This window comes from Pongo pygmaeus, chromosome 13 (genome assembly GCF_028885625.2).
Source record: "Pongo pygmaeus isolate AG05252 chromosome 13, NHGRI_mPonPyg2-v2.0_pri, whole genome shotgun sequence".
NCBI lineage: Eukaryota > Metazoa > Chordata > Mammalia > Primates > Hominidae > Pongo > Pongo pygmaeus.
In genome coordinates, this window is record NC_072386.2 from 39,713,429 (window position 1) to 39,740,781 (window position 27,353).

The 27,353-nt window shown below is 39.8% G+C and overlaps 1 protein-coding gene across 1 annotated transcript in view; it reads right to left on the reverse strand.

Annotated features, from left to right (window-relative positions):
* Positions 1-27,353, reverse strand: part of SH3GL2 (SH3 domain containing GRB2 like 2, endophilin A1) — a 220,653-nt gene that overhangs the window by 25,850 nt on the left and 167,450 nt on the right. The window contains exons 2-3 of the mRNA XM_054502135.1: positions 22,423-22,491; positions 8,077-8,149 (exon numbers count right to left, since the gene is read on the reverse strand). Of these exons, the coding sequence (XP_054358110.1) occupies positions 8,077-8,149; positions 22,423-22,491 (142 nt within the window). The remainder of the gene's footprint in view (positions 1-8,076; positions 8,150-22,422; positions 22,492-27,353) is intronic.

Consider the following 27,353-nt stretch of genomic DNA (forward strand, 5'->3'; position numbering starts at 1 on the left):
TAGATACAACTATTATCTATGTATATAAACATAAATGTCTATTAATAGCTTCAGCCCAGTGATTTTATACATGAGAGTATGCACATCCACACTTTTCCCAAAGCAATTGTGAAATACATTGTGAAATATATTAATTGTGCATGACACCAAATAGATATTACACAGAGAACAGCTCTGATCCTGATCTGTAAAAGTCTGCAGACCACGACTCTTACCTGAAAAGTTAGCTACTCCTATAAGATGGAGCTTATATGTGCTTCACATGATTTGATTCATGCATTAAGCAAATTAATCAATTGCTAGCACCAAACTCTGTGCTAGGAACTGGGTATATATAAAGGAGTAAAAGAGACATAGTCCTTGTCTTCAATGACTGTGTTTACAATATACTGGAAGAGATGAAAAGCATTCATTCAATAAATATTTACTGAGGGCACTGCTTCCATTATTACGAATAGTAAACAAGATAGACAAGACTCTACCCTTCTGGAGATTGTGTTCTATATGAGAAATGGGAGCGATGTGAAAACAATAAACAAAAAGATAAATTAGAAGATAATTCCAAATGTTGATAGGAAATAATATAAGGGATCCCTCATAAGAGGGATGAGGAGAAACTATTTTCAATAGGGGTGGAGGCAGGAAAGGACTGTACAGGGAGATGGCATCTGACTGAAGGTGCAGTGATGAGAAGCAGCAGACATTAACAGGAGCTGGAGAAGAGTGTTCCAGGCAGAAGAAACACCTGTGCAAAGACCCCAAGGCAGGAACAAGGCTGAGGATAATTCTCAGTACAATGGAAGCCAGTGGAGAGTTACAAGCAGAGGAGTGACAAGATGTGATTTACATCTTTAATGGATGGAACTGGCTGCTATGTGAAGAATGTAAAATAGGAGAGTAATAATGGAAAAAGGCAGTATAGTGAACAAATCATAAGTTGCATAAAGTAAATATTATGAAAAGTGCAATAAAAGAATAGAATTGGGCTCTTTGCAGTGTACAAACAATCCTATGCTCAAGTCACTACATTTCGGTGGCAGTGACAAGCAACACTTTAACAAGCAAATGTACATCTGAAGTGGTGCTAAATGCTCTGAAGAAAAGTAAAACAAGAAAAGGCTTAGGAAGTTAGAAGGACTGATGTTTTAAACAAGATGGTCAGGAAAGCTGCACAAATTAGGTGACATTTGAGCAGAGACCCCAGCGAAGGCTTTGAGAAGACATGGAGAGGAAGTGATTGAGGCAAAGTGGCTGGCCAGGCCCCATGAACAACGTGTCTGTGTGTTTGAGGAAGGCTAGCTCAGAAGGAGCGAGATGGAGATGGCCAGGAACATAGGGAATGAGTTCAGATCCTCAGGACTTTGTAACCCACATAAGTGCTTTCAATTTTATTCTAAGTGAGGAACCTCTCAAGAGATTTGTGGAGGGCAACTCATGTGATGTGAAGGTAGCATGAGAATATAAAACTGGAGTAAAAATGATTTCGACTTGGCCCTCAGGAGACACCACTCAGAGTCGAGATATATACGCTGAGACAGGAGGGATGGTGCAAAGACAGTTGTCGAAGAAGGGGCAGATGAGGGCCCATATTCCACCAGAAGGGGAAACAGCCGCTGCAAACTCCTGATACAACAAAGAACTTGAGGAACTGAAGAAACTAAAGGCCACAGAGTGAACAAGAGGGAGAAGGAACCAGGAGAGACAGAAAGCACAGGGGCCACCACATGCTGGATCTTGAAGGCCATGCTGAGGATTTAGGGATGGTATTTATTTATAGTATTTAGGGACTATTCACGTGAGGTGCCATTAGCTTAATTCTCAATATATATGTACACACGCATTTTAAATGTATACTATATTTGTTATGATTAAGAATCTTTTTTTTTTTTTTTTTGAGACAGAGTCCTGCTCTGTCGCCCAGGCTGGAGTGCAGTGGCATGATCCTGACTCACTGCAAGCTCCACCTCCCGGGTTCACGCCATTCTCCTGCCTCGGCCTCCCAAGTAGCTGGGATTACAGGTGCCCACCACCAAGAGCGGCTAATTTTTTGTATTTTTAGTAGAGACGGGGTTTCACTGTGTTAGCCAGGATGGTCTCTATCCCCTGACTTCGTGATCCGCCCGCCTCGGCCTCCCAAAGTGCTGGGATTATAGGCGTGAGCTACCGTGCCCAGCCCTGATTAAGAATCTTTTAAATAAGATCTGGCTTTAGCATTCATTGTTTAGACACACAAGTAAAGAATATCATTATTCCATCAGTTCTAGCTGACTTAAAACTCTGAATCACTTACAGTGTCTCAAATATTTTAGGAACCTATTAATTTTCAATATTTTCCCCAAAGATGTAGAAGTAGAAACCCTCCAGCCTTTCAATACATTAGTATATGAATTATATCACCCATCACCTGACTTACATTTTCTTTCTTAATATATTTATCCTTGAAATACCCTATTCCTTTGAAGCTTAAGAACATTTTCCTCACAACTGCTTTTGTAATCTGTCCTTTATGCATTTTGATTATTTTTCATTGCCAGGATGTGGAAATGGAAAAGCTCTGGCTACTAGACTCAGCACACATCCTATTCTTTAAGTGAAGGATGGATATATTCATTCATACACCTATTCACCAGACATATTGAGAGCAAACAATGTACCAGGCATAATGCTAAGGACTCTAAAAGATGCAAAGATGAATACAAGTTATCCTGTCCTCCAGGAAAAACAGCAAATTCAGTGTGTTGTGAGACCAAGGATTTGGCTACATGAATGCCAAGTAATACATGTATTCATTTTCAGTTCCACAGTCAACAAATATAATCAGTGTATTTATTCATCTTTGGAAGGAGATGATTAAGAGCACAGCCTGTGGGAAAAGAAGTACACTAATTTTAATAGAGTATCTTTCCAGGGACTAATGGGACATTTTGAAACTAATACAGCTAGCTTTTATTTCCACAGGAAGTATTTCACGAATGAGATTTGAAATTATTAAAAAATTCTAAATAGACATCGAATGACCCCAATTTGATACCCAAATCTCAGAAATGCTGGAAAAATCTAGACCATATAGGCATTCGAGGGAAAAGCATTTCCATAGAGAAACAAACCCCTACTGTGTACAACATTTTTCACATTCAAGCTGCTTTTTTGTAAGCAGTTTGGAAATTTGTATTAGATTATCACATCAGGGTAAGAGCAACTTCTCAGTGCAAACTGAAAAGGCCTCTCTCATAACAAGGATGCTAAGTCTGGAAAGGGTCCACAGTCCAACTGTCTACAATTCCATTCAAGTGTCATGAAACACACTTTCAGAATTTTTTAAAAAAAAATCCAGAGCCTAAAGATATCTTAATTCTAAATCAAGAGTCCATTTCTCTGTTGAAAAAAAAACCCCACTGATAAAACATAAAACCAAGGAGGTAAACATGAAACATATATCGAACAGAAAGGCAAACTATCTAGTGCTGTACTGTCTATTATGGGCACCACTGGCCACAGCAGGCTGCTGAGCACCTGAAATGTGGCTAGTCCAAATTGAAACGTGCTGTAAGTATAAAATACAGACCGAAATTCAGAGTATGAAAAAAACATAAAATATCTCAATAATTGTTAACAGTGGTTAATATTTTGGCTATAATGGGTTAAATAAAATATATTATTAAAGACAATTTCATCTTTCTTTTTACTTTTATAATGTGGTTTCTAGAAAATTCAAAACTACATATGTGGCTTGCATCTTATTTCTATTGGACAACACTGATTTAGTTTTTGCTTCCCCATAAGGCATCAGAATATGTAAAGAAAACTGACTTATATCTTCTTCAGTGATTTTTGCTCAAAGATATCGTAAGAATAGGCACTTACAACCAGTAGAATGGAATTTGTGCACAGTACTTTTTATATTCAAATTATTTCTTATTTAAGCAGTTTAGGAATGTGTACTGGTTATGCTATTCCAGTTCAAGTTTGGATGACTTTACAGCTGTCTGTCCTGCGTTCTTGAAAGCCCACCCTCACAGGGCAGACTTTTAAGCCTGTGATCCCACTCACACTTCCACATCTCATCAGTTAGCTGGATTTTCCAGGAGGAATTAGCTGTGAAGCCTTCTGGGCTCCTTCTCCTCAGACTGTGTGTAACACACTAAGACTGTGAGGTTCCAGAGGACAAGCCTCCAGTCTTGGTCTCATTTCTGCCTGACAGCATCTAGAATTGCTCTTTGCATAAAAGTAAATGCATGTGACAAATGTTGGTTATATATGAATATCTGATGATTTAGGGAAAAGGAAGAATTTTTCCTCCTACTTTATTAGAGAAGTTTTAGTACATTAGACGCTGACAGTCAACTGTGCTTCATAATTCATTTATTCCAATATCCAAGTGCCTGTTGGCTGCCTGGAACTGAGCTGGGGGCTGGGGATGTGGTGGTGAATAAGACAGGCACAGCGCTGAACTCACAGGGGATGAAAAACAAAATCACAAGTGTGGCATGTGCCCCACTGAAAAGCAGCTGGGATTACAAGAGGGACAGTGACAGGGGAACCTAATGTGGTTGGAGCCAAGGAAGGCCAATAAGTGACCTTTACGCTGGACCTGAGGGAGCTGTTAGCCTAGCAAGGTGTTGGGGAAAGGGCAGGATGACCATGCAGGGAGGGCCCCTTAAGCCATGTTAAAAATGAAAGTTAATCCTCAAGGCATGAAAAGCCAAGGAAGGGTTTTACATAATATGACCAAATTTGCTTTTTAAAATATCATTCTGGAGATGGGCAAGAGTGGATGTAGGTCCTTCACAGAGCATAGCCATGTATTCTTAAAAGGTAAACAAAATCACTTTGGTCATCACTTCAATAGGAACTGAGTTTTAAGAATAGAAAACATGTGTAAGCTCCATACCCCCAAGATGTGAAAGTCAGCAAGCACCCTGGAGCAGTAATCTAATACAGATGTACTCCCAAAGTACCCTCAAAGCATCAAATCCTACTGATTCCCCTGGCCTGTCCATGTAAATGTGTTACTTGGCATCAGGCCCTGTCCTAACCCAAGCCACATCTTGCTTATTCAGAACCAGCATTCAGTATCCACACTGGTTGGCCCAGCTCTAGGGTTCACTGAAAGGCTGAGTGGGCAAAGTATTTAGCAAACTGCATGAGTTTGGGAATATTCTTTCTGCTCTCTTGTGCCCAAGGACTGTCTCTCTGGGTGTTTGCCTAACTCTGAACTTTACCAGTTACCTGGTCTGGCTCTATGGCCAGTGTCTACTCTCAGGGCAAGAAGCTGGTGGAGGGATGAAATTGTACCTGTTGTAAACGATTAAATGCAGGTTGTTTAAATTCTGTGGAATGATTACACAAAATTTTGTTTTGTTCTGGACTCTTCTGGGTAGTACTTACTCATATATGTATGTGGCCTGCCCATACATAACTGTTTTTCTGAAACCAACCTCGAATTGCCTGTAATGGCCTTCATTGTTCTTAGTGGCAGATGTCCATTCAACTCTCAAATAGTCACAAAAGCATTATATTGGCAGCCAATCAGCACATGCAATATTGTATTAAAAATGTCATTTCTAAACATTCAGATCTTCTCAATTACCTCCTCCTTTGATGTTTTTTATGAAAATAAAAATAAGCCTTAATCCCACAATTTCCTTTCTGAATTTCTCTGGTACTCACTTTGAAAGGGAAGGACCCTTCACACCTAAACGAAATGGCGCCTACCCTTCTCAGAGGCAGGATCGTGCAACGTGAAGTTCAGAGACTTAGGAGGTAGTCAGACCTGAGTTCCAATCTTGTCTTCATCCCTTCCTAGGTGTATGAATGGGAAAGTTCCTTAAATTCTCTGACCCTTGTTTTTTCCTGAATAAAATGAGGCTAGCCTACTGGATTAGTTTTCTAGAGCTGTCATTTCAAATGACCACAAACTGGGTGGCCTGAAAGAAAAGAATTGATTCCCTCACAGTTCAGCATGCCGGAAGTCTGAAATCAAGGTGTCGGCAAAGTTGGTTCCCTCTGGAGGCTCTGAGAGAATTCTTCCTTATGTCTTCCAGCTTGTGGTGGTGGCTCCTGGCATTCCTTTGCTCGTGACGTGTAACTTCAACCTCTTCTCATTCTTCATGTGGCCTTCTTTCCTGTGTTTCTCTGTGTCCTCTCCTCTTTTCATAAAGACACCCATCATTGGTTCTAGGGGCCACCCTAAATCTAGGAAGAGTTCATCTCAAGATCCTACATCACTACTTACATCTGCAAGGATTATTTCCAAATAAGGTCACATTCCTTATAAGTTTAGTTCTGGATGGACCTGAATTTGGGGAGACGCACTATTCAACCCACCACACCTACCCACAACAGAATACAGTTCCATTATACGCAGGAAAACTGATGAGCTCCCACTGATAATTTGTGTTACATTGAATTTTTAGTCTATTTTCATACTAGAAATTCTTCAACTGTTTTTACTTTACATGGAGAAAAATAGTTACTTTTAAAGATGAGACAGTGCCTCATATACCTAGCACTGCACTGAAAATGCATCAGTGCTCAATAAATACTATATTCCTCCTCCCATTGCCTTTCTCTTAGCCCTACAACCATGAGTTACAAGTACAACTCATGTGAAAATCCCAGGAAATCATGGAGTACTTCAAGGTTCTAGGCAAAGATAAAGACCAAAACTTCTTGTCCCTATATAATGATTTCTTGCGGGGAAGCAGGGCGAGCAGTTCTCTTTCAGAACTTGACCTATGACAGTGGTTTAAACACTAAGGAATAAATGTGCATCCAAGAGATCTTTGCATCTCTGTGAAAAACAGTGGTTACCAAGAAGGTTCTGGGTAAAAATAAGAAACTTGATTTTTGCAGTTCTTTGACAAATTTGCTAACCATTTGAAAATCTATCTAGATCACTGTCAGTTAAATTCCTGGTTCCTATAGCTTACTACATTTTCTTCCATATTTTCCTCCCTCACATAAGCTCATTTCTAATGTGTTTTATGAACAAAAACAACAGCAACAAAAATCCAGAAAGTTATTCCTACATAGTCTGCTCATCCTCAGAATAGCAGCTGGGCTGGCCATAGGTGAATAAGGATGGAAGGAAGCTGCAGCCAGCAGCAGGGGGCATAGAGAAGGAGCCAGCACTTACTACAGCACACACCTGCTTCCTCTCATCCCACACCTGCCCCCCCCCTTTTTTTTATCACTTGTCCACTATTGCTCAGTATCCAAACTCATCGGGGCTGAAGCAGTTGTCTGCACCATCCTCTCTAGGACCATAAAATACATGGAACCCCAACCTGAAACTTGCAAAGAAACTAGCCTCAAGATTAAGGGGTCTTCAAAATATTCACACATCTCACTTAAATACAACCAGCCTCGCTTCCCGTTTCCATGCCCTGTGGTTAGAAACTGACACACAGGAATGGTAATGAGGAGGTCTATCAGGTAGGCTGCTTTGCTTTGCTATACCTAGTGCCTACTGAAACTTCCCCAACTCTGCCTGGTCCTCTTATCAACATATAGCTCCATTATCTCTATTTACCACTTCTTTTTCTTAGAGTATAACAAGTTAGCAGGAACAAATGCTGATCTGTGATGTGCCTGGAGAAGAATCAGAATCAAATTCAACTCTCTGAAGACTTTGGTGATGCCCTATGAAGAAACTCTCTGTGTTTCATGAAAACGATTCACCTCCCTACTTTTTCACATCTTCTGGGAATCATTATATCTTATCTTAAACTATCCTAACTTTCCTTCTTACCATCTCTTGAAAGTTCAAGGTCAACCGATAACAGTTTATAGCCACTCTGATATTCTGTGTCACCTGAACTGTTTGCATACATTATTTGTTAAATATACCACAGTCAGATAAAATACCACAGATCTTCCAGTTACTTCAATGTGAGCTTTAAAAAGCCCTTCTCCCCATTTAAAATGTGCTATCCATGAAGTCGCTAACCTCTCAGAAAAGTGGACTGAGGAAGCAACACCAAAAGAATAAACACACCAAACTTAAAATGTCTATCAAAGAGAAACTAAAAGTTACCTAGAGGGACCCTTTAAACATATAAGATGATGCCTTACCTGGATTGGGTTGAAGGTATTCAATTGTTTTAGTCATTATTTCCATCACAGCCCTGCTGGTGACATCCACTTTCTGAAATGAGAAAATAAGTGCTCTAAATGACAAAAATGATGAGCTTTAGAATGTCGGTTTTTGGTTGAGTCTGTATACAACGGCGGGGTATGCAACAGAGCCCCGGACAAGTCCCGCAGTAGGTGAGGGAGGCTGAGACGGGGCTGGAAGTCATGCTGACACTGTACTCAGCAGTGGTCTGCCAAGATGTGGAAAGCCTGTTTATCCAAAGAAGCTCATAGTTTCCTAAAATTTGTTTCAAAATATAATTCATTACCTTCTGGTAAAAATAAGGTGAATAAAATGAAACATATTTTGTCCCAGAGGCATTTAATGAATGCCTAGAGTGGGTCAGACATGGAGGCAGATTTTGCTGCCCTCAAGAAAGAATAATGCAGCATCAACTCTGCTTATTCAAGAAGTGGGGAGCTTTTTATTTAACTTCTAAGAACATCCTAAAAATATAAAATCTTGAACAAAGACTTCTAGTCTGTCCTTGAACTTTTGGTTAATGCTAAACAAAAATCTTGATGCTGGATCTATCCTCTAAATTTTTTCTATCCTCTAAATTTCTAAATTTGGAATGGTCAGTGTTTGCCTTCAGCATCTCGCCGTGTTCTCTTTGTCAGGCCCCTCTCCCCACTTGAAAGAGGTCATGGAAGGTGCTCACTGCGGTGCTCTGTCTTTCTCCAAGAAATCCTTTTCTTATCAGCATGTGTGGGCCTCCTATTCACCCTACACGGTAAATGACTAGTGAGAATAAATGCATCCTCCTATTCAAGGTATGTACATGTAATATATGACATAGGTATAAATGAAAGTGATGAAATTTTAATGTAGAAATTTAGGTATCAATTAAGTCCACTGGAGAAATTTTCTGTTTGTTAAAAGGCTCCGCCTCTTCAACTATTAGAAACTTTTCCATAACCTGCTGTACCTAGTGGTATATAATATATACCACTATATAATATCAGTATATACCAGTAAAATATCAGTATATACCAATATATACCGGTATATAATATATACCGGTATATAACATCAGCCTTGCATAAAGTAAGCCTCCTCCTTTTCCATAATCCAAGCATTAAAAGATTTTATCTTTCAGTTCAGTTTTTCAATACTTAATAATTTTCCATTCCATGGCAGTCATATTACTGTGTGTGTTTGCTATTACTAGGATCAACAGAGGAAAACGAATGTTTTCTTGTGATGTTATAATGATATAAAATTATCTTTAGAAGGATGCAATTTCAAATGTGCCTGTCTACATATAAACCTTGTATAAATATCCTTTTGATTGATTCAAATTTCAAAGATCTTTAAGATTGAGTGTGTACTAGGTAGTGATTAGCTTTAAAGTGCTCAGTGGCCCCCTGGAGTTGTGCAGTACACAACTTGTGAAGCCATATGTGAAGGTCCTAGTATTAACAAAATTTCAAACAACCACTAGGTACTGAAGTCATGGAATGTCTTATGCCAGGGAAATGGATCAAAGGTGTGTATGGAATAAATATGCTGAAACTCCATGGTACGTGTGTGATAGGAGTACAAATGTAGATCTCCTGCTGGCTATGTGATGGGAATTAAGGAATTAGATGACAAATGTGCCTAAATATCCTGTAGTTATGATGAGAAGGAAAATCACTAAAAAAGCCAAGGTTTCTAAAAAAGAGTGCCATAGGAATTAAATTTTCCAATGGCTGTTTGATATCCTGATGTCATCTGCTGTTAGGGGGCTGACCAATTTCTAAGGTTCCCCCATCTCTGTCCTTAATAATTATAATGATCATCACCATAAGCTGTCTTCTGTTTGTCAGAAACTGTTCTAAGGACTATAAATATCTTTACACACTCAATGCTCACAAACTCTGTAATGTATATGAGAAAACAGATACAGAGGGGTTAAGAAACTTCCCCAGTTCTAGTTCCAGGGGGTGTGTTCTTAATGACCATCCTATACTCCTTGAAAGCAAAAGCCCTTCCTAAAAAGACAGGCAACAGAGGCATCTCCCAATCTGAAAGAGAGGCCAAGTCAGAGCTGGAATATGCTTCGTTCCCTCCCCAAGATGGGGCTGGGGACCTGGCAGTAGCCGGCGAAACAGGATCAGCAGGGAGGTACCTGCCATCCCATATTCTGTTTTTGTTTTGAAACTTCTCAAAGTCTGTGGGAGCTTCATCCACGAGACTATTCCATCCTGGGCCTCTCTGGAAGGGAGGCTCTGCCATGCTGACCTGCTGAACCACAGGCCCTCAGTTTCATGGGTTTCCCTACAGAGACTGGTACCTGCAGTGTCTATCCCACCTGGCCCACAGGGAGGTGAGCAAGGAAGGCTGTGAAAGCTAGTTTCTCATTTTGGCTACAGAACCCCCTTCCCTTTTAAGCTCTGTGTAGGCAGCCCAACCACTCATGTAGTGTAAACAGACGCCACTAGCTTGGCTAAAGCCAGTGGTCTCACGGAAGACCCAGAGACCCTGGGGATACCAATATTAGATTATTACATTTGGTCCCCGGGGCAGGATTCCATCTTAAAAGAGAAGTAGGAATAAAAACTATTCCAGTGTCCCTTCTGACTTGTCTAAAGAAAGAGCTCATCCCACCCAGATGTTTACTGACTTTGTGCCCATTGAGGCAGACTCCTTCAACACTTTTGGTTACCTAGTCCAGGCATCATTACAGAGCAAGTTCTACCAAAACCCTTTTGACTACAGCATAAAATAACCTTCGCTTGAAATCCACCACCTCTGAAAACAACTTTATTCAATATAGTTACATTTGTATTTCATTATCAGGAATTATACTAAACAGGGACCCACTTTTGGCAAATCCATTCCTAGGCCCTTGCTACTGACTGCAATTTTTTTTTTTTTTTTTTTTGAGACAGGGTCTTACTCTCTCCCCCAGGCTGGAGTGCAGTAGAGCAATCTCAGCTCACCGCAACCTCCGCCTCCCGGGTTCAAGCGATTCTCCCTCCTCAGCTTCCCAAGTAGCTGGGACTAGAGGCACGCACCACCACGCCTGGCTAATTTTTGTATTTTTTGGTAGAGATGGGGTTTTGCCATGTTGGTCAGGCTGGTCTCGAACTCCTGGCCTCAAGTGATCCACCTGCCTTGGCCTTCCAAAGTGCTGGAATTACAGGCGTGAGTCACTGCACCAGGCATGGCTGCATTCTTACAGATAATTACTTGATAGACTCCATGGACATAAGAGGAAGAGACCAGGAGAGCATTCTGTTTAATGCTTTAATTTATTAAATGTCCACATCTGTGGCCTAGAGAAGGGAAAGGAGCTCTTTAAGTGTGTTATGAGGAGAAAAGTAGTTCCCAAGGCCATGAATCAGAGGCTTTCTTTAAAAAAGTACCAGAAGAACTGAATGGTCCAATGATGAGTCACATTCTGAAGTCATCTGCCAGTAGGAGGCTGACTAATTGCTAACTTCTCTCCACCTCTGTCCTCCATAATAATGCCCAGGACTCTTTTGCTAAACTACACTGTGTCAGCCAGAGACAAGCTGAGGGCCATAACCCCACGAGACTCCTGAATGTGCCTTGTTATGCACTTGCCAGAAGAGTTATTTATATACCTAAGCTGGTAATATCCAAGTACATATTCTCTTAGTAACAGTCCTGATTAACTTAGCATAAAGAAGATTTCCACTTAAGTAATTTATTATAACTAGCAATTCCCATAAGCTCCCAGAACTGAGCTTATTGCCATTTGAGAACAGCACCGTTTAACTTTGAACTTATGACATGTAACTGTTATTTTTCTCAATGTCCAAAATTTCCAATTACTATTTGAAAGTAAGTTTTGATGCATCCTAAATTATAAGAATTTCTCATCTTATAAGCTCCTGAGCCTCCATCTTCAACTAACCTTGCCTGGGATTGGTGTGAGAAGCCATTAGGGAAGGCTGCTTAAAGAAAGTGAAACTGTTCATATCCTTTGCCCACTTTTTGATGGGGTTGTTTTTTTCTTGTAAATTTGTTTGAGTTCTTTGTAGATTCTGTATATTAGCCCTTTGTCAGATGAACAGATTGCAAAAATTTTCCCCCATTCTGTAGACTGCCTGTTCACTCTGATGGTAGTTTCTTTTGCTGTGCAGAAGCTCTTTATTTTAATTAGATCCCATTTGTCAATTTTGGCTTTTGTTGCCATTGCTTTTGGTGTTTTAGACATGAAGTCTAATGCCTTGCCCATGCCTATGTCCTGAATGGTATTGTCTAGGTTTTCTTCTAGGGTTTTTATGGTCTTAGGTCTAACATTTAAGTCTTCAAAAAGGGGGTGAAGGATATGAACAGACACTTCTCAAAAGAAGACATTTATGCAGCCAACAGACACATGAAAAAATGCTCATCCATCACTGGCCATCAGAGAAATGCAAATTAAAACCACAATGAGACACCATCTCACACCAGTTAGAATGGCGATCATTAAAAAGTCAGGAAACAACAGGTGCTGGAGAGGATGTGGAGAAATAGGAACACTTTTATGCTGTTGGTGGGACTGTAAACTGGTTCAACCATTGTGGAAGACAGTGTGGCGATTCCTCAGGGATCTAGAACTAGAAATACCATTTGACCCAGCCATCCCATTACTGGGTATATACCCAAAGGATTATAAATCATGCTGCTATAAACACATATGCACATGTATGTTTACTGCGGCACTATTCACAATAGCAAAGGCTTGGAACCAACCCAAATGTCCAACAATGATAGTAGACTGGATTAAGAAAATGTGGCACATATACACCATGGAATACTATGCAGCCATAAAAAAGGATGAGTTCATGTCCTTTGTAGGGACGTGGATGAAGCTGGAAACCATCATTCTCAGCAAACTATCGCAAGGAGAAAAAACCAAACGCTGCATGTTCTCATTCATAGGTGGAAACTGAACAATGAGAACACATGGACACAGGAAGGGGAACATCACACACGGGGGCCTGTCGTGGGGTGGGGGTGGGGGGAGGGATAGCATTAGGAAATATACCTAATGTAAGTGACGAGTTAATGGGTACAGCACACCAACATGGCACATGTATACATACGTAACAAACCTGCACGCTGTGCACATGTACCCCAGAACTTAAAGTATAATAAAAAATAAACATAAAAAAAGAAAGTGAAACTGTAAATATATACAGACACAGGCATGTTTTTTAGGTAATAAAAACTTCCATTTCTACTTCTTTAAATGGTTGAAAAAATTTGAAATGAGACTACTATTTTACTGCACAAAATAATTATTCAAATTTCAAATTCACATTTCAGCATCCTTAGATAAAGTTTTGTTGGAAAACAGCCACACTCATTCATTTAAACGCTGTCAATGGATGCTTCTGTGTTTCAACAGCATTGGCAAGGAGTTGTAAGAGACCGCAGAGACCTTCTGGCCCCAAAAACCTAAAGCACTTACAAAAAAATCTTGATCCCTGTGCTAGGTGCTAGCTTCACTAATAATAATGCCATGCTGAATCTATAGATGATACTGATTATTTCACCAGCTGTCTCAGTCTTTAGAGACAAGATACTAAAGAACAGACGGCATGGAAATGACTAGAATGGGGTTACTCTTCCAGAGACATGTGAATATTACCTTTCTTCCCTGAAGAAAAGAAAAGTTGGTGTTTCCCAAACTTAGGTGTAAGGACTCGTGAACAGCATGGCGCTATTTGTGGAGCAACAAAAGGACTGAAAGATATGATTTCATACTATTAGATACCACATTATACCAGATGCTGTAGCAGAGCAAAAGTTTAAGGAAAACATAGACACCTTAAAGGGAGCACCAACACTTTGTGAGTTTAGTGATCATTAATATATAAATAAATTAAGTCAGTCATGGTGGCCCATGTCTGTTACCTCAGTGCTTTGGGAGGCCAAGATAGGAGGATTGCTTAAGGCCAGGAGTTCAAGACTAGCCTGGGAAAAAGTGAGACCCCATCTATACGAAAGATTTTAAAATTAGCCACAAAGATACAACAAAAAAGAAAACTTCAGGCCAAGGTCCTTGATGAACACTGATGCAAATCCTCAATAAAATGCTGGCAAACCAAATCCAGAGGCATGTCAAGAAGCTTATCCACCATCATCAAGTAGGCTTTATCCTTGGGATGCAAGGTTGGTTCAACATATGCAAATCAATAAATATGATCACATAAACAGAACTACAGAAAAAAAAACACATGATTATCTCAATAGATGCACAAAAGGTTTTCAATAAAATTCAACATTCATTCATGTTAAAAAGTCCCAATGAGCTAGGTATTAAAGGAATGCACCTCAAAATAATAAGTGCCATATATGACAAACCCATATCCAACATCATACTGAATGGGCAAAAGCTGGAAGCATTTCCCTTGAAAACCTGCACAAGACAAGGATGCCCTCTCTCACCACTCCTATTTAACATAGTATTGGAAGTCCTCACCAGGCCAACTAGGCAAGAGAAAGAAATAAAGCGCATCCAAGTAGGAAGAGAGGAAGTCAAACTATCCATGTTTGCAGACGGCATGATCCTATGTCCAGAAAACCCCACAGTCTCAGCCAAAAAGATTCTTAAGCTGATAAAGAACTTCAGCAAAGTCTCAGGATACAAAATCAATGTTCAAAAATCACTAGCATTCCTATACACCAAGAACAGTCAAGCCAAGAGCCAAATCAGGAACAATCTCCTTCACAATTGCCACAAAAATAATAAAATACCTAGGAATACAGCTAACCAGGGAGGTGAAAGTTATTTATTTATTTTATTTTTTTGAGACAGAGTCTCACTCTGTCGCCCAGGCTGGAGTGCAGTGGAGTGATCTCGGCTCACCGCAAGCTCCGCCTCTTGGGTTCAAGCCATTCTCCTGCCTCAGCCTCCCGAGTAGCTGGGACTACAGGCGCCTGCCACCATACCCAGCTAATTTTTTGTATATTTAGTAGAGTCGGGGTTTCACCATGTTAGCCAGGATGGTCTCGATCTCCTGACCTCGTGATCCACCCACCTCACCCTCCCAAAGTGCTGGGATTACAGGCGTGAGTCACTGCACCCGGCCAAAAGTTCTTTACAAGAAGAACTACAAACACTGCTGAAAGAAATCAGAGATGATACAAACAAATAGAAAAACATTCCATGCTCATGGATAGGAAGACTCAATATCATTAAAATGGCCATGTTGCTCAAAGCAGTTTATGAATTCAATGCTATTCCTATTAGAATACCATTAAGATTCTTAGCAGAACCAGGAAAAAGTATTTTAAAATTCATATGGAACCAGAAAAGATCCTGAATAGCCAAGGCAATCCTATGCAAAAAGAACAAAGCTGGAGTCATCATGCTATCCAACTTCAAACTATACTACAGGGCTACAATAACCAAAACAGCATGGTACTGGTACAAAAACAGACACATAAACCAACAGAATAGAATAGAGATCTCAGAAATAAAACTGCACACCTACAGTTATCTGGTCTTTGACAAATCTGACAAAAATCAAACAATGGGGAAAAGATTTCCTATTCAATAAATTGTGCTAGGATAACTGGCTAGCCATATGCAGAAGATTGAAACTGGACCCCTTCCTTACACCATATACAAAAATTAACTCAAGATGGATTAAAGACTTAAATGTATAAACTCCAAATCATAAAAACCCTGAAAGACAACCTAGGCAAAATACCATTCAGGACACAGGCATGGGCAAAAATTTCATGAGGAAGACACCAAAAGCAATTGCAACAGAGGCAAAAATTAACAAATGGGATCTAATTATACCAAAGAGCTTTTGCACAGCAAAAGAAACTACCAACAGAGTAAACAGACAAGCTACAGAATGAGAGAAAATTTTTGCAAGCTATGTATCCAACAAAGGTCTAATATCCAGCATCTATAAGGAACTTAAACAAATTTACAAGAAAAAAAGCAAACAACCCCATTAAAAAGTGGACAAAGGACATGAATACTTTTCAAAAGACATTTATGTGGCCAAGAAACATATGAGAAAATACTCAACATCACTGATCATTACAGAAACACAAATCAAAACCACAATGAGATAAAAAGTCAAAAAATAACAGATGCTGACAAGGTTGTGGAGAAAAAGGAATGCTTATACACTGTTGGTAGGAGTGTAAATTAGTTCAATCATTATGGAAGACAGTGTGGTGATTCCTCAAAGTCCTAAAGACAGAAATACCATTTGACCCAGCAATCCCATTACTGGATATACACCCAAAGGAATATAAATTGTTCTATTATAAAGACATGCACACATGTGTTCACTGCAGCACTATTCATAATAGCAAAGACATGGAATCAACCGAAATGCCCGTCAATGAGAGACTGGATAAAGAAAATGTGGTACCTATACACCATGGAATACTATGCAGCCATAAAAAAGAGAGAGCAGGTTCTTTGCAGGGATATGGATGGACCTGGAGGCCATTATCTTTAGCAAACTAATGCAGGAAGAGACAACCAAATACCACATGTTCTCACTTATAGGTGGGACAAAAATGATGGAACACATGGACACACAGAGGGGAACAACACACACTGGGACCTATTGGAAGGTGGAGGGCGGGAGGAGGGAGACAATCAGGAAAAATAACTAATGAGTACTAGGCTTAATACCTGGGTGATGAAATCATCTGTACAATAAACTCCCATGACACGTGTCTACCTATGTAAAAAACCTGCACATGTACCCCTGAAGTTAAGATAAAAGTTTAAAAAAAGACATAAATTGGACCTCAAATATCAAATAAATAATAAAAATTAAGCAGGCATGGTGGTGTGTGCTGGTAGTGCTAGCTACTTGAGAGGCTGAGGCAGGAGAATCACTTGAGCCCAGAAGTTTGAGGTGATAGTGAGCTATGACTGAGCTATTACACTCCAGCCTGGACAACAGAGTGAGACCTCAATCTCCAAATAAGTAAGTAAATAAATAAATTAGATAAATAAGTAGATGAATTACACACCCACTTGAAAATGGGTAACTCACAGTGGTAACATAAAAGAAATATTTAAAAAGCACATGAAAAACTAAAATATTTTCAAATTCTTAACTTTTCTGTCACTGAAGTTAAGAAAATACAACTATTAATAATGCATACACACCCACTTAAAATACTGAGACTCCTGAACAAGAACAGCTAAATAAACAATCACAGAGACATGATGAAAACCGTGTCCTGGGAAGGTCTGTCTGGCAGCGAGATACAGGCAGGTCCAAGAGTGATGTTTTTAATAGTCCCCTACTGACTCAGAAGAGTTAATGCATCTGTCCCCAAGCTGCTTTGATTTAAAGCATTATCTTATGTATTCAGAAAGCCCAACTGACAACGTGTTAAAAAACAAAAATAAACAAGGTTATTACAATGCTGTGATTGCTCCAATGTATTTTTGTTGTTGTTGTTAATCTTCCTGGTCATTACCTTTAATGAATATAAGCTTGGAACTATATTGCAAACACGTAGCTCAGAGGAAGCTTGTCATCACTGAATTTCAGACTAAGGAAAAAGATGTCTTTAAAGCTCATCTTGTTTGGAGCTCTGGCCCTTCTTACATCCCCACACCAGGGGGTGTGTGTCTTAGCACAATGCTCCACACCTCCTCCTTTCCCATCACACCATGAAGGAGACATTATGGGTGCACTCGGGGACATGTGTTGCTCAGAGCATTCTAGCTGAAACTCCACTCCTTTCTCTCCCCACTTGAGAGACATCACTGGAATCCAAGTAAGAGGGACATCATTAAAAAGTAACATTATTAGTAACAAATTACTAACCACAAAACTCACAAGAGATGACTGGTGTGCCTCACATGATGGAAGGGAACTAGCGGGTCAGTCTGTGTTCCAACATGGGCAGTGGGAACGACGGGGTCAAACATGAGCAGTGATAGGGAATTCAGTCATTCCTGAGGCAAAACACACACACACACACACAAACAAACAAACAAAAACACACACACCAAAAACCCAGCTTTGACAGCCAAAAGTTTTTCTTATATTGAGCCAGAATCTATCTCCCCATGGTTTCTACTCATTAATTCTAGCTCTACCACTTGGGCTGGATAGAAAAATTGAACCCCTCTCCACCCAATGACTCAGTGTATGAAGATAATGACCATGGACATTTTCCTATTGGACTTTCTCCACACCTGAACCTGCCAATAATCCTCTCTCACTCTCACATGAAATGGCATTCTTTCTCAACAACTTGCTCTTTTTAAAACTCAAGGCTGCTCCTTAAAAAGAACCCCATTTTTATTAAAGGGCCTATAGACATGTTTCTATCCCTAGGACATCTTCTGGGTTCAACAGAAGGGATTTCCCAGGATAGTTTTCAGGCTGCAAAAGAGATACTATATTCCTCAGCTTAGAATTCTGAATTAACCATGTAATCAGGGACAAGAGACATGTTCAGGATTTAGCTCAGACGCCCTCTCTCTTCTAGGAAGCCTGATACACCCAGCCTGAAGATTCCATGGGAATCCTCCCCAGGACACCAAGCACTATGTTCTGTAAGGTACTGATTTACGTACAATTTTTTAAAAATCAAAACTGGAAGCCCCTTGAAGGCAGGGATACTACCTTAACATGGAGGAACTTTCCAAGTAAATTAATGAATGTAACTGTACACCCAACAAAAAACTACATAATCATTGCAGCAACTGAGGAAAATTTGAGAAGGAACCAGAGGTTCTTCAAATTTCAGAACTTCCTCTTAACAAAAAACCTATAGCTTTTCAAAGAACAAATCCTCCAATGTTGCACCAGAGTAAGACATTTAGCCTGTGTTTAACAAAGCTTGTAAGCAACAGACAGCATTTAAAATGAAAACAAAAAGAATTCCGTGCAAGGCACTTAAGAGGAGAGAAATAATGATGGGCAGGGATCCTACAGAGACAGCACAGCCGCAGGATTCTATCCAATCAGCTCAGGGAGAGGAGGGCTGCAGAGCTAAGGGACACACATGATGATTTTACTGCATCTCAGCCACAGAGTGGCTGGGGCGGCTGATTAGAGAAACACCCCTAGGAAAACCCACTTCTCTCTCCCAGTAATGCTGCTTGAAGCAAACCTCTAATTTATTTCATTTTGTTATCTAATTGCACCTCCGAGAATACAGATGAGCAAAGGTCTCTCTACCCCAAATGCCTGACGAGCAGAAAACAAACTATGGAAAGGCAATTCTTCTGTCTGCTTGCGAACACTGAGCTCAAACATTTGTGTGAATAATCAATTAACAGGTGAGAAAAGATTTGAGAGTCTAAATCCACAGCAAGTGCTTTTCAATTACCACAGAAATCTTACACTATTCATGTAAATTTAGCATGGGTGGAGGGTACAAAATTTGCAATAGAGACACAGATGAAACAAAAGATATACGGAATTAAAAAGAGTAAAACAATTGCCACACTGCACTGAAACCTAAATCTCTCAATTTATTCAGGTATAAACCCAAGTAAAGAGACATGAGTGTGTTCTTCAGTCAATCAGAAGTTTACTTTGCTGCAGGAATATCTGTATTTTGAAATAAAAGTTTCAGAAACATTTCTATAAATTAGGAGAAATAATCATTACACCTTACTTTCATACTCAGAGGAAGGTCTGTTGGTATTTGCCTAAAGTAAAATCCTTAGAGGATTCTCTTTTATTTCAATTAGTTTGCAAAACTGGCATTATTTCTCACCAAAATAAATCTCCAAAGGTCTAATTAGTTGCTCAGTGATAAATTCTACTCAGTTCTCCAAATTTCCTGTTCTTTTTAGTCTCATTTAAGAAACAGAAAGTTAGTTTGTCTCAGTTTAGACAGTGAGCTGCCTAGCTTATTCCCTTTAGTCCTGGCAGATGCTAAAAGGAAGTATCAAATTCTGATTCCTGGTACTTAGTTCCAAATTCCTAAATACCTGCCTAATCTCTCATTAATTACACGACATTGGCCACGTGGCATACTATAAATGCTCTCCAGGGGTGCGGGGAAGGAGGAGCATCAAAGCACAAGGAGGGATCAAGCAAGATTGGGTGAAGACTGAGGCTGATTAACCCATGGGCTGCTCAAATGAAGCGTGAGGAACTCCAATTTTATGGGCAGTAGAAGAGTCAAAGACAAGACATTTCTGGAAATGTGTGTCAGTTCCTGGAGTCTCAGATGCTGTAGAAGATGGATGGGTAAAATACTATTTCCAGAACTATGGATATTAGTGGCTACCAGCTTTGGTTGAGGATCAGGTGGTATTTAGAACCATCCAGAGATGAGAAATAGGAACCAATGCAGACTTTGGTCCAGTTGGAGCAAGTGGGTGCCAGGCCTCAGCTGTAAGAGTCTGGTTTTCCAGACTTCTGAAGGCTGGGACTCAGAATTCCAGTATAAAATCTCCTCACCAGTGGGTACCCATCAGTGAGGCCTATCTCAAGAACTTAGCCAGAATGACCAGCTGGGTCAATACTATGCAGTCTGATTTCACAAGACCCTGTCTCTTGGCAACTTATCTTTTTTTTTCAGGAACTCAACCATTCCCTCTTGCCTGCTTGCATGCTTGCATGCTGTTTCCTTTACCAGGCTCTGCTAACTCTTTCCCATCTTCACTTAACTATTCTCCTTGACAATGCAGTATAGGTGAGTTTCCTCTGTGCTGGGCTTCTGTAGCTCCATGAGTTTTCCTCCTTGCCACGCTGGTCATTACTTGCCCCAAGTTTGCCCTCCCCACTAGACTATGAACTTCATGCACTCAGGAACCTTGTCTATATCCTACCTCCTGGTTCATGGAAGACACAAAGAAAATATTTATTGAATTCATCAATAAACTCACCAAGAGAAAAACTAAAAAAGACAAGGTAGAAAGTACCTAGGATTTTTTTTTTTAATTTCCCACACTACACTAATGTATACCCAGGAATTTTTTGTTTGACTCTTCATGCCAACATAGCAAAAACAGCAAAACTGAGGCAGCCTGTTGGATCTGATGTAGACTAAAACAATATCCAGTCCCTAAAAAACTTCTGGTAGAATCAAAATCAGAATATTAAAAAATTGCTCTGTTACAATGAAGTACAAAAGCAATATTCTTAACAATGTTTAAATGTGGTTTCTAGGTACCATAGGTTTGCAACATCCTCTTCTGTTCAAGTACAGGATTGCTACTCTCAGATCCATTACCCACCACCCACTTAAGACCTAAAATGTTTCTGTGCACAATGTAACACACACTTTTAATCATAAGCCTAAATATCACCTGCTCTGAAGAGCGTTAAAGTAAAAGAAAAGTAAAAGCGAAAATATGGCTCATGTCCCAAGAAAAATAAAATGAGATGTTTTATTCATCACTTCTACCCTCACTTGCTGAGAACCTACCTTTTAAGCGGAAAGCTAAATAATCTACATTATTTTTAAGCCTTAACTAAAATCCCCCAAATGAGTATTAGTCTTCTCATTTTACATTCACTTAAAAAGGGGCTCTGCTGGGTGCAGAGGCTCACGCCTGTAACCTCAGCACTTTGGGAGGCTGAGGCAGGAGGATCACCTGAGGTTAGGAGTTCGAGACCAGCCTGGCCAGCATGGTAAAACCCCATCTCTACAAAAAATACAATAATTACCGAGACGTGGTGGTGCGTGCCTATAATCCCAGATACTCAGGGAGCTGAGGCAGGAGATCGCTTGAACCCAGGAGATGAAGGTTGCAGTGAGCCAAGATCATGCCACTGCACTCCAGCTTGGGCAACAGAGCAAGACTCCATCCCAAAAAATAATAACAATAATAATAATAAAATTTTAAAAACAGGCTCTGATCAATAGATGGACTTTTGCGACACATGGTAGGAAGGGGAGTTTGGGCCAAGGTTGGACAGGCTCTAAAACTGTATTCTCTCCACTACACATGGCTGCCTCTGGCCAATCAACCAGTAAGGAAGGTCCTTAAAGCCAGAAAGTGACTTAAACTCTTCCGAAAACATTTGGGATGTCATTCTGCAGCTTCTTTTCTACCCATCTCAACCTAATTCAAACATCAGCTCAACACTGTCCTTATTTTTTTAAAATGATGATGAAACCCACCCACCAGAAAAAGTTCATCGTGACCTTTCACCTTCACTAAGGTTTTGTCCTCAGGACAATACAAAGGGAAGACAGAATATTTTACATTTTATGTTTTAAAATATACACGAAAAGTAGTTTTAAATAACAAAATGTATTCTCAGAGACCAGTGGAAAACAGTTGCCCTCTCCCATTTTCTCTTCTCCTCTAATTATGGTAGATATTTTTATGTCAAAGGGAACACTAGGCAGTAGTGAAGGCTTACCCTTTCCATCTCTTTGAAGTCATCATCTAGCTTGGTTCCTTCAGCTCCTCCAACCTTCTCACTCACTTTCTGTAGAAAATAACCACAAAGGAGAATTATTATAAACAGTTTCTTTAAAAAATGTGTTAGAAATTTTAAGCACTTTCACAAATGTCATCTAATGTAATCTCACAACCATTCCCTGACTTAGGTGGAGAGTCTCATTTTTATAGGAGCAAACTGTGGCTCTGAGGGTCTGAACAACTTACTAAAGGTTATGCATCTGGTGGGTATAGAAGCAAGCATTCAAATTTGTATCTTCTGATTTCAACCTCAGTGCTCCTTCTATCAAACAAATCATTATATAACTACCTAATCCTAACATTTTCCTCTTGAAAGTTCTAAGGGACAACAGCATCATACAATAATCATTTCCCTCTGATAATGGATCTCAAATGCTACCTATGCAGAAAATTGCTGCTTCTTCAACGTAGTCCTAAATGGGCTATTGAACAGATAATCACAAACATCTATCAAACTGTTATGAAAAGAAAAAAAGTCTCAGCCCAGCTAATCTTCAGACAAAAGTACTTGTATAGTATAGTCTGTCTCATAAAGCTGTCTACATCCTTATGTACATGAGACAAAACATATAGAAAGCTGTTGAAGGCATTTCTTTGCTACTTGATCATTTTCCATTATGACACATTTTATATTTGTCAAATAACAACTGCAAACAGTCACTAACCACATGTAAAATTCATGTTCATAAAAAATTAGGGCCAGGCACGGTGGCTCACGCCTGTAATCCCAGTACTTTGGGAGGCCGAGGCAGGTGGATCACGAGGTCAGGAGATCAAGACCATCCTGGCTAACACGGTGAAACCCGGTCTCTACTAAAAATACAAAAAAACTAGTCGGGCGTGGTGGCAGGCGCCTGTAGTCCCAGCTACTCGGGAGGCTGAGGCAGGAGAATGGCGTGAACCCGGGGGGCAGAGCCTGCAGTGAGCGGAGATCCCGCCACTGCACTATAGCCTGGGCGACAGCGAGACTCTGACTCAAAAAAAAAAAAAATTATATACACTTTTATATTCTGAAATAATGGTTCAAATTAAATACAAACGGATCACACAAAAGATACTCTGGTTTTATGAAAAACACAAATACTAAATGTTAATGGCACAAGACCTTTTCTTTCCCTTTAAAATACCCTAATTGTATAGATAGATGCTTTTCCCTAAGCTGTCACTGTATTACATAAAGTTACCGCACACAGATATCAAAGTATGGTTTTTCATTTCCTTCAATAGCAGCTAGGTTGAGGGTCTTTGAGAAGATTCCTACCACGACTAACCCGCAGTAAGCTCAGCAACAACCTGGTTCACCTCATTCCAAAGGGCCCCTGGATACCCTGCTCCATCTCCTGGCCAGGAATGCTCTGATATCTCCTTGTTGGGGAACCTGAGCTGTGCTGCTTACCCCCTCTATCTGTCCTTCACTCCCACTTCCTGCCATCAGGAAAACACTCAGAAGAGACCACTCTTAAGACAGCCACGAGTTGGAATTCTATCATCACTCTGGCCCTGCATACCAGATGTCACCCATTCCATCCCATCAGTACAAATAGGAGAAATATGGCGCAGTGGAAGAACATGACATGGACTGACCCCTCCATTCCTTGATAGGTACACAGAGTGGTTATGAAAATTAAATGTCATAAGAATTATAAGAGCATATGTCTGAACCTACATGGTATACAATAAAACCTAGTTCCTATCTCTCACCAATAAAATGTAGATATCTATTTACCATATCACGGTTTCTCCCATCAGTTTATTTAAGTGTTATTTGATACTTTGAGAAGAAGCTGGCAAATTTCCTTGACATAATACAATCTTAGGTAGATAAAGGGCAATGATTCAAAGTGAAAAGTTATTAAATTTGTATCACTGACACATACTTTCACTTTCAATTTATCATTTAATATGTGTACCCGGAGAACTATATAGAACATTTATTATTACTACATTGCAGATGAGAAAACTGAGGGTTGCATAAAGTACGATACTTGTGTATAGTAGACATCTTTAGCTAGGAAGAAGTAGAAGTTTTTCCAGGAAAAACCCCTAGGAGTTTTTACATCCACCCAACAGCTCTGAAGAGCTGTCCGTGGTGCTGGATGTCTCTGTCTCACATTCCATTAGACTCAGAAGGCTAGAGGTGTACCCACTGCCTTAACTCTTAATCCTTGATATCAGCCGTCTCACTTAACTTGTGCCCTGAGTGATGCTCACTGATGATCCCCTATTTCAGCAGTCTTCAAAGATTTAGGATTTGTCTGACATCAATACCACCTAACCTGAAGCCTGTACCAACTGTGATCTTGTTTGGCAGCCAGCTTCTTGGTCTGCATTCTTAAGGGTTTTTAGCAAACTAGAAATTGGGTGCGGGGGTTAGAATTCAGTTAAGAACCTACTAGGCCAGGCACAGTGGCTCACACCTGTAATCCTAGCATTTTGGGAGCCTGAGGCAGGAGGATCGCTTGAGCCCAGGATTTCCGAGACCAGCCTGGGCAACATAGTAAGACTCTGTCTCTACAAAAATAAAAATAAATTAGTTGAACATGGTAGTGTGCATCTGTGGTCCCAGATACTCTGGAGGCTGAGGTTAAAGAATTGCATGAGCTCAGGAGGTTGAGGCCACAGTGAGCCGTGATTGTGCCACTGCACTCCAGCCTGGGTGACAGGTGAGACTCAGACTCAAAAAAAATTTTTTTTTCAAGTGCCAGTGAGTTGACCAGCATATTCAGGTTTAAGTAACAGAAAGTCATGAATAGAGGGGGTCTTAAAGGTTATTAATATTGTCCCTATCATCAAACCAATTTTTACTGTCACACTGATTCCCTATCTCTCATTTTGCTCAGTGACAACAGTTTTAGCTCACATGTCAGTCCCCTCTTGTGTCTTATTTTTCAAGTACATGGTTTACCATTAAATTTGGGCTAGGAAACTCTAATCTAGTTGCATTCCCACACAATAAAGAAATATTTTCTACAAAACCCCAAATCAATTGTTGTCTCCATTCTACACGGCTGTCTCCAATGTCAGGAAACTCACTATATTCCAAGATTCCATTTGTTGTCAAAGAGAATCATTATAGACAGACCCCTCATGTGACCTGTGACCTGTGATATTTAATTTCATTTAGAAAACAGATACACAAGGAAATATATAGCTGAGAGATGCTTTCATTAATAGAGAATCCTGGTAACCCTGTGTTAATCACATTTTGACCAACTCTAAAGAATAAACCATTTCCCTTATCAAAAGCACAAGGGCCTACATCACACTTTCAATCCTATACTGTTAAATATAGAGTGATTTTAATTTCCCCTCTTCTTGCATCCATCAACAGCGTAGCACCACAGTAGCTGCATCACTCTATCAAATGAGATACTTGGATCCCACTGGCCATTAGTAATTCAGAACTAGTCTTGATAACACACTGAGGTCAAGTCATCAATCCATTGGCTTTAACTATCTATTTGGGGTGTGTGTGTGTGTGTGTGTGTGTGTGTGTGTGTGTTCAAAAAAGAGAGAGGGAAGAAGAGATGGAAAGGAAGGAGGAGGGAGGAGTGCCTCAATGAGAATGAGAACAAGAGAGAGCTTTTCTCTTCTCTATAAAAACTGACATTTGAGCTGCTGAGAGAGACAGTTCACCAAATATAGCGAATGATGTTAGCAGTTAGGCACTGATACACTGATACTGGCCTGAATGGTTGGTTGATATAAAAAATTTCTTACGTAATTAGATTCCTGGGGGAAAAAGTAATATTAAAAATAACATCTATATTATTCTCTGGGCTATTTTTCCAAGTCACAAACGAGCTAAATATATCAAGGCCCTGAATTTAACAGTGGACTATGTAACAACTGACTCATTCCTCAGGAGTATGGCAAACATTTTTTCTTCCTTTTCTTTAAATAATGTTATTAAAACTTCCTTTTGTTTTATGCATAACGATCAAGGTGGGGAACACAGGCTTGCTGAGTCCATCTGGCCAATAATGAAAAGCTCTGTTTTTCCTTACCTGGTACTATTTATTTGATGCTATTATTTTTCCAGTGAGGTGATATCTAAAACTGACACTTCACAGTACTGAATATTATCTGATGCCACTTAGTATACTTTGACTAACATATTTGCCATTTGAGAAACTGTTCACCTATTTAAAAGCAAAAGATATGCGAATCAAACAGAACAAGTGAACCAATATGTCCCCCTATATCATCCAAAAAACTAAAAACAACTCCTAAAAACAACTCTCCTGTACCCTTTAAAAACCTAAAAACTTTGATGGTTCAAAACCTTTAATGGTGCCCATTTAGTACAACATTGAGACTTTATACTTCTAATCTATTATACTTCCCATACACTCTGTATTCCAAACAAACTAAAAATCTCATTTTCCTCTTATTCTTTATCGTCTTCCTCATAAGAGATATTCAGTAAAGATTTGTTGAATTTCACTGCAATGTAGTTTTGTGAATACTAATGTTAAGATGACTTAGAGGTGGCATAAACCGAGGCAAGTAAGACTGCCCACCTCATTCTGGGATGGTATTTCAAACAGCTCAACTTTCAAAAAAGAAAATAAATAATACAATCAACTCATGTTTTAAATTAAAAGTCTTAATTTTAAACCTGCAGTAGTGGATGTCTCATGCTATATTTTTTCCATATACCAAATAAGAAAAATGTCAAAGAGGACCACCAGCCAGAGACAGCTTAAATAAATGGCCACTGTTCTCAGCCCAAAGGATGTTGTCCTGCTTTCCAATAATGACTCATCCTCCCCCAGTTAGCTGTCACCTCTAAGCAGAAGACATTCCATCCTCTAGGGGTGGCTCTGATTCTTCCCAGCATTGCATTTCATTTACTAAATGCTTAAG